The sequence below is a fragment of the Heptranchias perlo genome, chromosome 38 (assembly GCF_035084215.1).
Source record: "Heptranchias perlo isolate sHepPer1 chromosome 38, sHepPer1.hap1, whole genome shotgun sequence".
Classification (NCBI taxonomy): domain Eukaryota; kingdom Metazoa; phylum Chordata; class Chondrichthyes; order Hexanchiformes; family Hexanchidae; genus Heptranchias; species Heptranchias perlo.
The window spans coordinates 14123481-14138239 of NC_090362.1; the positions used below are offsets into that span (position 1 = coordinate 14123481).

General features: G+C 44.0%; 1 protein-coding gene across 4 annotated transcripts in view; it reads left to right on the top strand.

Moving 5' to 3' along the window:
- Window positions 1-7584: 7584 nt before the first annotated feature.
- The window catches only part of ttc23 (tetratricopeptide repeat domain 23), a 64530-nt gene continuing 57355 nt past the window's right edge, over window positions 7585-14759 (top strand). For all 4 annotated transcript variants that reach the window (XR_010958639.1, XR_010958637.1, XR_010958638.1 and 1 more), the window contains exons 1-5: window positions 7585-7859; window positions 9224-9401; window positions 10425-10548; window positions 12517-12673; window positions 14228-14353. Coding sequence is in view for 1 of the 4 variants with exons in the window: in XM_067973503.1 (XP_067829604.1) it covers window positions 7771-7859; window positions 9224-9401; window positions 10425-10548; window positions 12517-12673; window positions 14228-14353 (674 nt within the window). In the remaining 3 variants the exon portion in view is untranslated. The remainder of the gene's footprint in view (window positions 7860-9223; window positions 9402-10424; window positions 10549-12516; window positions 12674-14227; window positions 14354-14759) is intronic.

The following is a 14759-nucleotide window of genomic DNA, read 5'->3' on the forward strand; positions in this document are numbered from 1 at the left end:
GCCAATGAAGTACTTCTGAAGTGCAGTCACTGTTGTAATGTAGAAAACGCAATAGCCAATTTGCGCACAGCAAGATCCCACAAACAGCAATGTGATAATGACCAGATAATCTGTTTTAGTGATGTTGGTTGAGGGATAAATATTGGCCAGGACATGGGGGAGAATTCTCCTGCTCTTCTTCAAAATAGTGCCATGGGATCTTTTACATCCACCTGAGAGGGCAGACGGGGCCTCAGTTTAATGTCTCATCCAAAAGGCACTATTTGCCTCCAACAGACCAGCACTAGAGTATCAGCCTAGATTTTGTGTTTAAGTTTCTGGAGTGTGATTTGAACCCACAAACTATCTGACTGAGAGAGCTACCCAGTGAGCTACAGCAGACACTTAGGATGCAATCCTGTTTTTAGTGTAACTTAATTCCCCCTGGGAACCATTTGGCAGGAGGCCTTGACAGAATTGTTGATCCATGTGCCTCTGGACCTGATCTAATTGAACGGCAGAACAAGCTCGAGGGGCTGAATGGCCTACTCCTGTTCCTATCTTCTTACGGACTTCACCACTTACGTCTTGCCCAACTGTGGGAGGTTGATCCCCCTGAGCTGGAATCTGATTCTGTTCCCTCTCCAAGGTAACCCATTGAACTATTGATTCCTTGATTATATTTCCTCTTCCTATGGGGAGGTGCCTGGGCTCCACTTGGAAACTGCCTACGATGATAAAACTGAAATCAGGAGCTCTGTGTGTGGGGAATCACAGGCACCAATTCCATTACTCCATGGTGCAATACGTTGAGCGTTCCTGAGAGTGGCCTCATCAGCAACACATGGGAATACGACACTCGATGGTGATGCTGCAGCTACAACAACAACTTGCATTTATATAGCATCTTTAACGTAGTAAAATGCCCCACGTTGCTTCACAAAATTTGATACTGAGCCACATAAGGAGATATTAGGACTGGTGATCAAAAGCTTGGTCAAAGAGGTAGGTTTTAAGGAGCGTCCTATAGGAGAGGTAGAGAGGCAGAGAGGTTCAGGGAGAGAATTACAGTGTTTAGGGCCTAGAGGCCGAAGTCACGGCCGCCAATGGCGGAGTGATGGAAATGGATGTGCAAGAGGCCAGAATTGGAGGAGCGCAGAGATCTCAGAGGGTTGTAGGGCTGGAGGAGGTTACGGAGATAGGGATGGGTGAGGCCATGGAAGGATTTGAAAACACTAGTACACTCTATGAAAGAGTGACATACACCAGGGCCATCCCTATAGCAGCTTCCTATGGCATGCTTGATGATGGCTCTCAGAGAAGCACCAACTCATTGAAACTGTGGACGGCAGCTGTATGTAGATGTTCATGTGTAATATCTTTCAGTTCTGATGAAGGGCTAGGCATGAAACGTTAAGATACTTGTTTTCTTTACAGATCCTGTCTGACTTGCCGAGTGTTTTCTGTTTTGTTTGAGCTGTATATGGAAGTTGCGGAACAGGAGGAGGCCATTCTGCCCCTCGAGACTGTTCCAACATTCAATTAGATCATGGCTGGTCTGCAACTCAACTCCAATTACCTGCCTTTGCTCCATATCCCTTGATACCCTTACATACCAAAAATCTAACGATCTCAGTCTTGAAAATTTCAATTGACCCCCGGCAGCCTTTTGCAGGTGTGAGTTCCAGATTTCCACTACCCTTTATGTGAAAAAGTGCTTCCTGATTTCACACCTAAATGGCCTGGCTCTAATTTTAAGATTATGTCCCCTTGTTCTAGACTCCCCCACCAGAGGAAATAGTTTCTCTGTATCTACCCTATCGAATCCCTTTATCATTTTAAATACCTCGCTTAGATCACCCCTCAACCTTCTAAACTTAAGGCAATACAAGCCAGATTTATGCAACTTGTCCTCATAACTTTACTCTCTAAGCCCCAGTCATTCTGGTGAATCTGCAGTGTTCCCCTTCCAAGGCGGGGTGCCCAAAACTAATGCAGTTCTCCAGATGGGGTCTGACCAAGGCTTTGTACAACTGAAGCATCACTTCCTCACTTTTGAATTCCAATCCCCTTGAGATAAAGGCCAACATTCCATTAGCCTTTTTGGTCACTTTTCATACCAGTGCACAATCTTTTAATGATTTGTGTACAAGGACACCTAAATCCCTTTGCTCTTCCACAGCTGCAAGTCTCTCATCATAAAGAAAACATTCTGATTTGTCTTTCTCAGATCCAAAGTGGATGACCTCACACTTTCCTACATTGAACTCCATCTGACACAGTTTTGCCCACTCACTTAATCTGTCTATGTCCGTTTGTAGTTTCCTGCTCCCATCCACGCAATTTACTATGCCTCTTAACCTAGTATCATCTTCAAATGTACAGATACAATTCTCTATTCTTTCATCCGAGTCATTAATAAATATGGTGAAAAGCTGAGGCCCCAGCACAGATCCCTGAAGAACACCCCGATCTTTCTTCAAATAGTGTCACGGGATGTTTAATATCCACCTGAACAGTGTGATGTCTCAGCTAAATAATGGCACCTCTGACAGTGCAGCACTCCCTCAGTACTCTCCCTCACTGGAGCGTCCGTCCAGTGTATGTGCTCAAGTCCTGGAGTAGAACTTGAAAGCACCACCTTCTGACTCAAAGGCAAGAGTCATACCAACTGAGCCAAGCTGATAACAACAAAGCTCAGTATGTGCGTCCCTTGATTCATGAGTACAGCCCCACTCTTTCCAACACAAATGTTTAATGCTAGGAGAGAGCCGCAGGGGCATCTGCTTAGTTCTAACATTAAGAATAATGCTTTAAAAATGCCCCTGCTTCACAGCGGACTGGAGTTTTACTGCAGCCGGTGAGATGGATCTAATGCACTCGGCTGTCAGATTGGGACCAGACACCTGAGTTATACTGCAACTTTCACCTTGATGTGCATCTGAATATGATTCACATTGACATGAACGTGCATTCTAAACACACCCTTAAAGATCATTTGAACAGATAACTGCATAACATAAAAGTTTGTGCGAAGGCCATTATTAAACCATAAATCACAAGATTTAATAAAATATCTTTATTGTAAAATTAGGTTGCAGAGTCTTCACTGACTGTACAAAACTTGCATTGATCAGCACAGTAAGATTTTATTTTGGTGTACGTAAGCTATGACAAGGATGCCTGTCTCTCTGGTGTTCTGAAGAAGCCCTGTTTTGTAAACTTGTTCAGCAGACTCCAGGGAACGATGCAGTACATAGATTTTGCTGTCCACCAGTCTTAATTAGCTATTTTTTCTACCTCCCCGTGTGACACATATCCAGACAATCGTTAAGCAAAAGAAGAACTTGTGCCAAATTAGAGTTGTTTTGTGCTATAGGCCTATGCCCTGAAGCCAGCCCAGAAATTCTTCATTATGGCGAAGGGTTCAAATAAAGAATTGCATTTATATAGTGCCTCATCGCATCTCCGAACATTTCAAAGCTCCTCATATACAATGAATTACGCTGCAATTCAACGACTGCTATACAGGCAAACACAACAGCCATTTTGTACACAGCAAGATCACACAAAGAGCAATGAAGCGAATGGCCACTTCATCTATTTTTGGTGGTGTTGAGTGAGGGAGAAATGTTGGCCATAAGACTGGGAAAACTCACTGCTTTTCTTTAAAGCGTTCCCCCCGGGATCTTTAACATCCACTGGAACAGATAGGAAGTGTTATTTTTATAGTGAATCTGTAACAATGCAGCCACTCACTCAGTAATCTAAGACACTTTGGGGGCAATTTTAACCTAACCCACCCGTCGGGAAACTGACGGGATTGGGTGCAATGCTGGTTTTACACCTCGCCCGATTCCACTCTCTATTGAAGTCAACGGAAAGTAATATTGGGCAGGATGTAAAATTGGCGTTCCATCCGATCTGGAGGGATTCCTGCCCAGTGAGTTACGTTAAAATAGCCTCCTTTCAGCCTCGATTATGCGTTTACCTACAAAACCTCTGGCCCAGAGGCAAGAATGTTACCCACGGAGCCAAGCAGACACTATATACCACGGAGACATACGTTAGAAATTAGGAAATTCGGAGTTAGAGGGCAGTTCGCAGGGAACTGCATTGACCCAAAGGATAATTGAGTTTTGGAATAAGTTACAAGGGAAGAAAGCTGTACTGGAACTGAGAGGCAGTCAGATTAGTTTCTGGAGAGAGGGGATCGAGGAATATGGTGAGAAGATCAGTAGTTCGGGTGATCTATCAAAAAGGGACAAGCCTGACAAGCTTAATAGACTTATCCTGTTCCTAAAGATTCATTTGCCTTAACCCATTATTACATAGTATTTACAGCACAGAAACAGGCCATTCGGCCCAACAGATCTATGGGTGTGTTTATGCTCCACACGAGCCTCCTCCCACCTTACTTCATCTCATTATAAAACTTAAGTAGTGATACCTGCCCATAATGACCATTGTTGGAGGTGAGTTAACTGTTGATGTCCTGCTACCAAGCATCAGTTGGAGGGGAAATAAAATCCCAGGACACGCTGAGCTCCCTTGATTCTGATTGGCATGCCCTCGACCCTAATGTGTGCACAACACGGTCCAATATCAATGCAACTCGAACTCTTAGCAGATTCCACAATTGTTTACTTTTTAATTATGTTTTTTTTCCTGCCGTTTTCTCTCCTGAGGCCATTGCTTCCCGCTGGGTTCAAGTTACCCTCTGATACCTCACCCAATTGGCCATTGCTCATGTGGTGATCCTAGACAGTGAGTGTCAATGTGGCTATTCCACCACGGGGGGCATCACAGTCCAACGCAATCACGCGATGGCCAGGCACACCCCCTTTCCAGCAAGGGGTCACTGGACAGGGTACAGAGTGGAAGCTCTAGCCGATTTCCTTCACTCTAGCCAAGGAGCAGTCAGACCCGTTGTAGTGGCCCTTCTGCCAATTCAGCAGTAAGGTTGCTACAATTGACCTCAGCACCCCTAGGTTTAAGGAGGGGAAAATCAGCCAGAATTCCTCCTCCCAAAGTCTATCCAGTGTCTCCTGCTGGAAGGTGTATGTGTGTGGAGATCAATCTTCCGATAAAGTTTATTCTAAATGCAGTCCTTAAAAATGTGTCTGAACAAAATTTCCGAACTCCCATCTGTGTAACAAGATTGCCCCCAAGTGGATGCAGGAAGACACTGCACATAAATTACAACACAACTTACTACAAGGTCCTTCTAGTTTGCCTTCTACCATCCTGGTAGTCGCATAATACAACAATATTGGAGTTGTTGACTAATCATAGTAATCAATCTCTATCAATTCGTCGACAACCGACCCAGACATGAGGGGAGGAAAACCCCCAAGTGGTGGAGAGCTTTGGGAACCATAGGTCCAAAGTCACCTGTTCCTCCCGAGCATTTTACACTCACCACTTTTCATAACTCTATCTATAATATATTAGAAATCTGAGCAAGCATCACACTTTAAAATGTGTCCGTAGATAAAAAAATATTGCCACGCTTTCGGATGAGACATTAAACCGAGGCCCCATCTGCCCTCTCAGGTGGACGTAAAAGACCCCATGGCATTATTTCGAAGAAGAGCAGGGGAGTTCTCCCTGGTGTCCTGGCCAATATTTATCCCTCGACCAACATCACTAAAAACAAATTTATCTGGTCATCATCTCATTGCTGTTTGTGGGATCTTGCTGTGCGCAAAATTGGCTGCTGTATTTCCTACATTATAACAGTGACTACACTTCAAAAGTACTCAATTGGCAGTAAAAAGCTTTGGGACGTCCTGAGGTTGTGAAAGGCACTATATAAATGCAAGTTCTTTCTTATAATCCATCTCGTTACTTCTTTCCTCCCTCACGCTGGTTCGAGACCCCTCTCATTGATAAATCTACTTGTCCACCAGAGCTAAAAAAAAATCAGTGCCTGCAAATTCTGAACACGAAGTGCATCACACTATTTCTGGAAGTTCCAAATGCTATAACAATCCTTCCACTCAGGCTGCCAAATTCCTTTTACTTCCAATTGCCTTTTATACTGTTTTTCAAACAAAGATAATTGACTTGTATTTCCATGGTTACTTTCCTAAATCGAAGCTTTGCAACTTGAGTACAAAGAATGTCCTTCCATGAAATCATAATTTTACCCTGTATTAGACATTGTGCCTCCTACTACAAGCCCTTTAACTCTCTGACTTGATTCCTTAGTTGAAGAATGTTTAATTGTTATTATGTTAGCTATCCATCATACAGGATAATTAATAGTTAGTAATAGCTTACTAAGTGTAATTCAACTAAAAGGTTCTGATCAAAGAATGACTTTAATTTACATAACACCATTCATGACCTCAGGATGTCCCACACTTTACAACCAACGCAGTACTTTTGAAGTGTTTTTTTTAGTGATGTTGGTTGAGGGATAAATATTGGCCAGGACACGAGGGTCAACTCCCCTGCTCTTCTTTGCAGAGTGCCATGGGATGTTTTACACCTATCTGAGAAGGCAGAAGAGGCCTCAGTGTAACATCTCATCTGAAAGATAGCACAGCAAGGCAGCACTCCCTCAGTATAACACTGGAGTGTCAGCCTAGATTATGTGCTCAAGTCTCTGGTGTGGGATTTAAACCTACAACCTTCATAGGTCAGAGGTGAGAGTGCTACCCACTGAGTCAAGGCTAACGGGATCAGAGCCCTGAGAGTAAAGTAGAAATAGGTTCTGAGGGTCAGTGAAACCCTGAAGTTCTACAAGCACTTTAATTACAGTTAGCTTTTTAAACCTACTGAGAGAGCACCCTCAAAAGCTAAGTTGGTTTGTGAGCTGGACAATATGGAAACAAGAAACTAAAGAATAGGAAGGTCCCAGGTTTGATCCCTAGTTTGTGCTGTTAGCAGGAGGTGGAGCAGGAGCAGTGGATGCTACAGTTTTTCTGGGCTAAGGAGGGGCAAAATCAGGAAGGGTTCTCACTCCTGATTACTATCTTTATGGAAACTGTCTAAGTGAGAATAGAATCCGATGTGATACCCTCCACAGTTGAACAGCCAGGCACCATTGACTATCAAGGCACAGACACGAAGAACCATCAATAATTGAGGTATAGAGGTACCCCCAACAAAAGTCAATGTTTTCAGGAGAGGGGAAGGAAATTTTTAAAAAATTGACATCTGACAGGCCTATGAAATTTATATATATATATATACATATTTTCTGTTTTGAAATATATATAGGAACATAAGGAGAGGCCATTCAGCCCCTCGAGCCTGTTCCGCCATTCAATTGGATCATGGCTGATCTGTACCTCAACTCCATTTACCCGCCTTGGATCCATAACCCTTAATACCCTCACCCAACAAATTACCATTATCAATAATAATAATAATGTCCCTCTTTTCCATATTTATACGTTTAAAATATAATGGTTTCCTTAGCTCCTCTCAGTCTCTTCCTGAGCAGAAGGGCCTCAAATTGGTTTACCTGGCGCCAGGTAATCCCCGCCCTCTCCCTGCAGCGATTGGCACGTTCAGTCCACCTCTCCGTGTTGTGATTGGTAGACGCATGGCGTGATTGACAGCGGCTGCCCGTTGCTAGGCTTTCAGGGCCTAGCGCGTTGCTATGCGCGAATGAAGCCTATGTGGGGCAGTTGCGGTGGTGATTATTTTCTTTTCTTCAAATGCCGTTTGTCGTCAGCTCAGCCTAAAAGTTAATATGAAATTAATGTGCCTTATGTATAAAGGTCACTTTTAAAGAATTTAAGGAGGAGTAAGTGATACACATTGCCTGTTTAAAATATGAATAGTGCAGTGTTAAACCAGGCCCTGGAGGAGGACGTGGACACTGAAGCATCTTTGAGAATATTTTCAGCAGGAGAGGAGACACAGTGAGTTTAGGGCATTAAAATGGTCTTTTTAAATCTTGATTGTGACAGTTTATATATTTAAACCTAAAGTTAATTTTCTCCTTAACGTTCATTTTATTTGATAATTTGTTTTTTTGTATTTCACAGGGTATGGTCTGTGTTTATTTAATATAGTTTCAGTTCAGATATTGAGTTTTTCCCTCAAAGCTGTTTGTTGTCAGTGTTTCTATTTTGACATTTTGTATTTATGTTTTTAATTTAAGTGTTATGTTGTTTATTACTCATCAAATGGCAATGTGATAATGACCTAGAATCTGTTTTTTAGTGATGTTGGTTGAGGTTGAGTATATAATATTGGACTTGACACCAGAGAGAATGCCCTTGCACTTTTTGATATTTTGGGATATTTTACATCCACCTGAGACGGCAGACAGGGCCTCAATTTAATATCTCATCTGAAAAATGGCACTTCTGACAGTACAGCACTCCCTCAGTACTGCACTGGAGTGTCAGCCTAAATTATGTGTTTAAGTTGCTGGTGTGGGACTTGCATCCACAACCTTCTGACTCAGAGGGAAGAGTGCTACCCACTGAGTCACTGTCCTTCAATCTGTCAGTGTCATCTTTGATTACATGCAATTTATAAGTGGATCAGGTCCCACAATAAGGTCTTCAGTACATAATTCGGACTGATGCATCAATGCAGTGCTGAGGAAATGCTGCATTGCCAGAGGAGTCGTCAAACTGGGGTCTCATCTGAGCATTGAAGATACCATGGTTCTCCTTAAAGAGCAGGGAGTTCTCCCATTGTGCTGGCCAATGTTCATCTGTCAAACATGCAATCAAAAATAAACAGTTTAACTGGGCTTTCATCTAACTGCAGTTTGTTTTATCTTCCATAATCTCAGCTGACACTCCAGTGCAGTACTGAGGGAATGCTGCACTGTCGGAGGTGCCGTCTTTCAGATGAGACGTTAAACCGAGGCCTCGTCTGTCCTCTCGGATGGATGTAAAAGATCCCATGGCACTATTTCGCAGCAGAACAGGGGAGTTCTCCCCACGTCCTGGCCAATATTATCCCTCAACCAATATCACTAAAACAAATTATCTGGTTGTTATCTCATTGCTGTTTATGAGAGTTTGCTGTGCGCAAATTGGTTGTCGCGTTTCCTACATTACAACAGTCACTACACTTCAAAAGTACTTCATTGGCTGAAAAGCGCTTTGGGATGTCGTGAAGTCATGAAATCTGCTAAAGAAATGCAAGCCTTCAAACCACTGATGACATTTGGGCATCAGTGAGCATATTGTAAGCCATGCTTTTCAGCACCTTGTTAGGTGAATCGTACAGCATTTTAAGTCTAATTTGCATTCCCATCGTCCAGATTTTGCGACACTGGCAGGAGTTCGGGAGGAACTGGGTCACCCAGCACCCCCAATGGAAGTGCCCGATTCAGGCGGAAACTTAGAAATGGCATAAGGGAAGCAGCGATCATGATTGTGCCAGAGGAGAAGCTGGCACAAGCGGAACAGAGAGCGAGGATGCATGCTGCCAGTCAAGAGGTAGGATCTAATGAACAGAAATATCACCAGATGTCGTCTCCATATTATAAAAAGGATAACGAGGCACTGGTGAAACTGCAAATAAAGATTCCCAAGGATGTGCCAGAACTGAGAGGTTATAACTATCAGGAAACTCTGTACAGGCTGGGGCTGTTTTCTCTGGAAAAGAGAAAGCTGAGAGGTGACCTAATAGAGGTCTTTAAAATTATGACGGGGTTTGATAGGGTAGACGTACAGAAGATATTTCCACTTGTGGGGGAGACCAAAACGAGGCGACATAAATATAAAATAGTCACTAATAAATCCAAAAAGGAATTCAGGAGAAACTCAGAGAGTGGTGAGAATGTGGAACTCGCTACCACAAGGAGTAGTTGAGGCAAATAGCATAGATGCATTTAAGGGGAAGCTAGATAAGCACATGAGGGAGAAAGGAATAGAAAGGTATGCTGATAGGGTGGCAGGAGGCTCGTGTGGAGCATAATCGCCGGCACAGACCATTTGGGCCGAATGGCTTGTTTGTGTGCTGTAGTTTCGACGTAACTCGATGTAACCCAAGATCAGAAATCCACTGCCCATCAGTCTCCTTGGCATTAACTATGGCCTCCAGAGATGCATGAAAATTTGAGCCAAAATCCTCGGAGGCTTCCTCCAAAATCTGCAGCAATCCTCAGAAATCTTCCACACATAAACTTAACCCTGAACCTAACCCTGAAACAGTGCATTTAGGAGGTGAGGACTTAAATCTACATGGCGTACACTGCTAGTAGATTGTTGTTGCTTTGCTGGCCTTCAGTAAAGCTGAATTGTGCGCCGTGTGCAGGTTGCATACCACACTTGCAACGCTGCAGCCAAGCGCATCGTGACCCCCAGCCGACCGAGGTTCTCGTGTCTGAAACTTTTAAGCTGTCTTTTTTGTTTTTTTCAGATCCTGATGGGGTTGCTGTGCGTTTCCAGCATTTTCTGTTTGTCCGATGGCACATCATTCTTACCGTTTTAATCTTTGCGTTTTTCTTCTTGCTACAGGAAGCTCCTGCTGTACAAGAACTGATGCGCTGTGTGGCGCTGGCGAGGATCAGCTTTGGGGACTTCCACTGGAAGATGGCACAGGCACATGTCAACCTAGCAGAAGGCTACCTGGAAGTCAAAGGTAGGTAAAGAGCGAGGGGATAGAAAATCTACCACCCTCTGCAAACTCCATAGCCACATCCTCCAAAATATAAAGAAAGATCTTGCATTTATATAGCGCCTTTCATGACCTCAGGACGACCCAAAGTGCTTTGCAGCTAATGAAGTACTTTTTGAAGCGTAATCCTTGTTGTAACATAGGAAACGCAGCAGCCAATTTGCGCACAGCAAGGTCCCATAAACAGCAATGTGATAACCAGATAATGCGTTTTTAGTGATGTTGGTTGAGGGATAAATATTGGCCACGACACTGGGGAGAACTCCCCTGCTCTTCTTCAAAATAGTGCCATGGGATTTTTTAGGTCCTCCTGAAAGGGCAGACGGGGCCTCGGTTTTACATCTCACCCAAAAGATGTACTTTTGAAAGGTCCTGAGATCGTGAAAGGTGTTATATAAATGCAAGTCTTTCTTTATTTCAGTGTCCCTGTAAAGTACCTTGGGACCTCTTGTTTTGTGAAAGGCGCCATATTGGTGTTTATTGACAATTTCCAATGAGTATGCGAGACTGTACTGAAGACAGTGCGGCAATGGCCGTGCACGTTCCCTGCAGCCTCCTGCTTCCCTCCCCCCACACTTCTTAAGATTGGTTACTCCATGTTTTTATCCACGTAAGAAAGACCGAAGGGTGGGTGAACTCTGTTGGAAATTGAACTGCTAGAATTTTGTGCGTGTCTGTGGATGTCGGGTGAGGACAAGAACAGGCTGAGCCCTGTTGTCCTCCCAAGGTTGAATAGTCTGCTAATACTGTCAAGACTCACATAGGAAGCATGGACACATGGGTGAGGTCCCAGAGTGCTGCTGGTGCCTGTGGCATGATATCCCAGCAGTAGTCAATGCCTAATGTCAAATGCTTCATGTGAAAAATAAAACCACTTTATCAATAAACGTGATGTTCCCACAACTTCCCTCATCCCTTTATTGCTTTCCTGAAGCAAATCATTGCCTCTAATTCCCGACAGCAAGCAATCCACCGTCTAATTATAAATGTGAAGGTGGGAATATTTTTGACAAGAGTGTTGTGGACTCTTGCTGTGCTTCTGACAGCCAGCAGAGGGTGAAGCAACCCAAGTTGGTGCCAGCTCCTCGCTGCTCTTTGCCCAGCCAAGACTGGCAGTTCTTATCTATCGGAGCATTTCACTTTGGGGGTTTGCTGTGTGGAAAACAGTTTGGGGGGGGGGGGGGGGGGGAGGAATGTGGGTGCAAAGGGTTAACCTCCTTCACCCACACCGGTCTTTACATGGGTTTGAAAAATAAACACCTTCTGGGGGGAGTTTCAGCCAGTTTGTTTGCCCAAGTCAGCACTGAATATTGTGGTTACTTTCCCTCATCGCCCTTTAAGCCACGTATGTCAATCACGCTGGTAATTTAAGAATATCGCTGTAAGGTGCGGCTGAGCCGGGCTCGCTGCTCAGTTGGTAAACTGAGCCAAACGCTACACAAAGCCCCCGGTTCAATTCCTGGCCTGTGCTGAACGAGCTGACCTCAGTCGGGTGGCAGTGTTGGGCTCAATATTCTTGGGATTGGGAAGGGCACGAAATCGGCTGAAGTTTCCTGCTTCTCTTTGTCTGGTGACCTCCACCTCCAAAAAAAACGTGCGCGTGGTCCACAAGATCGGGTTCTGTTGTGACGCACAGCACGGTTGAATAGCCTGCTGATATACACTGCCTCAGCTCGCGCAGGAAGAATGAGCTCTTGGGAAAGGCACTGGATGGCTGCTGACATCTTTGCAACCATATCCCCAGCGGGTGAGGAGGATGGGAGAAAATTGTGTGGGGAGGGGGGGAATGAAAAACTGCAAGGTTAGCTATTTTAAAAGCTTATGAATCAAACCAACAAGCAGGAATAGTAATGTGCCCTTTTTAGCTTGCAATAAACTGCACTAATGAGCAAAAGTTGCACAATTCTCTCACATGCAGTCCTGCTCCCACAGGACTGGCTCTGCAAGCAAAGCAACACTGTGAAAAGGCCAAAGAGATCATGTACGCCAACACTCAGCATCCAGCTTCTGAGGAGGAGAGGAAAGATATCCTCAGATGTTTGATTACCATGTTCCTCACACTGGGCAAAGCACTGATGGGACTTCAGAAATATCCTTTTACTATACTGATTGTACTTTAGAAAAATGTACGGCTAGGATATGAGAGAAACAACCTTGGCATTAGAGAAAACTGACCCAATGCTATGTTATGGGGTTCTGAGTCTGAAATTGATGCCTTGCATTTTTGCCCAGTTTCTACTGTTGGACAGTTCAACTGAAAGAAGAGGGCCCAATGGAATTGTTACCTCTGCTCCTGTATTCCCTTTCACAATCGCCCTTCACTGAGCAAAGATCTTGCATTTCTATAGCGCCTTTCACTACCTCAGGACATCCTGAAGCGCCTTACTACCAATGAAGTACTTTTGAAGTGTAATCACTGTTGTGACATAGGGAAATGTGGCAGCTAATTTGCGCACAGCAAGATCCCACAAACAGCAATGAGATAAAACATTAGCGGTTTCAATGATTTGGCCGAGGATAAATGTCGGTCAGGACACTGGTAGAACTGCCCTAGAGGAGTGTTGTGGGATCTTTTACGGTCACCAGAGAGGGCTGCCAGGGCCTCAGCTTCACATCTCATCCAAAAGATGACGCCTCCGACAATGCAGCACTCCTTTAGTTGCTGTACTTAAGTGTCATCCTAGATTATGTGATCAAGTCTCTGGAGTGGGACTTGAACCCAGAACCTTCTGACTCCGAGGCAAGAGTGTTATCACTGAGCCCAGGCTGACATCTAAATGCTGTCCCATTGTGCTAACGCTCCATTTACGTTCCTGCTGCTGCCAGGACATGGTTTTCCCCAGTGCTTCCAAGGGTAACTTCATGCAAGTGGCAATGTAAACAGCTACTGCTGGCCAACGTTTCACCAGTTTAGGTATGTTCAGCCAACTCAGACTGACAAGCTATCAGAGAAAATCAAGCAGTCCAGGATGAAAGTGGTGATTCTTGTTTTTCAAACAGTTATGCATACGGATGTTTGCCTGTTGCCCCCCCTGCAATGCATATTGCAGAACATGTAAAACACACAAAACAAAAGGTTTTCTTAAAAAATGTTTTGCAATATTTTGAAAATAGACACCTTTTTTACAGCCTCGGCAAAACCGATTTCTTTTCCTGCCAATTTCTGGAAGAAAGTTATAAAATTGAATTATCGAAATGTACTTGTGAAGGTAAATAATATTCCTTAATTCACTATATTGTTTGATTTTTCACACACAAATGCTACAAACCACTTATAAATGTGAGTGGACCATTTCACCAGATATTTTCACAAGACATTAGGATGTTTGAACTCCCAAGTAGAGGAACATGGCTTCAAATCCCAACCTCTCGTGCAGGTCACAGCAGTAAAGATGAACCAGTGGAACAGACAGATGTCAGGACCTCAGCTTTTAACGCCTCATCCCAATATTCTCACCTCCGGCAATGCTCTTTCACTATTGCCTGGAATGACAGCCTAGATTATGCACTCAAGCCCTGGTGTAGGGCTCAAACCCACTATCTTTCAGACGGTTATTGTAGAAGTAAAGATTTGTCCAAAGTTACACTTAGAACAGAGCTGTGCCTTCCTGTACACAGATTGCTTTTCCTTAACTCTGCTCACTCTGAAAGAGGCAGAGCAGAGTTTGCTTAAGTCAGAGAAGGTGGCAGATGAGCTTCGACAGGCAGAGGAAATGGCACAGGAAGAGATAAGACAAGTGGATGCCAAAATAACTTTGTCCTTGGGAAGGTAAAGACTCACACTTGAAAACTTCTTTGTTAATGTGCCTCATTGCCTCATTAATATAGACAGTTCTGTGAAATGATTATCTGTTTCACTGGCCAGCCCCATTCTAAAAGGATTGTCATGCTCAAATTGCAATATAGGGATATCTGAGCACTAAGGGGCTCTCCTAATAAGCTTTTAGGTAAAGACACTACTCGGTGTAGAACTAAACCTTACAGATCACAAGGTCCCATGTTTGACCGCTAATCTGTGCCTACCATGGTGGGATTTGAACTGTGGATTACTAGTCCAGCAACATAACCACTATGCTACCATACCTGCTGAAAAGTATACACCTATGTGGATTGGAGTAGGAGTAGGAACCTTGGCTGATATCGTCCCCCCGCCCCCAGGCCTGTGGACGATATGG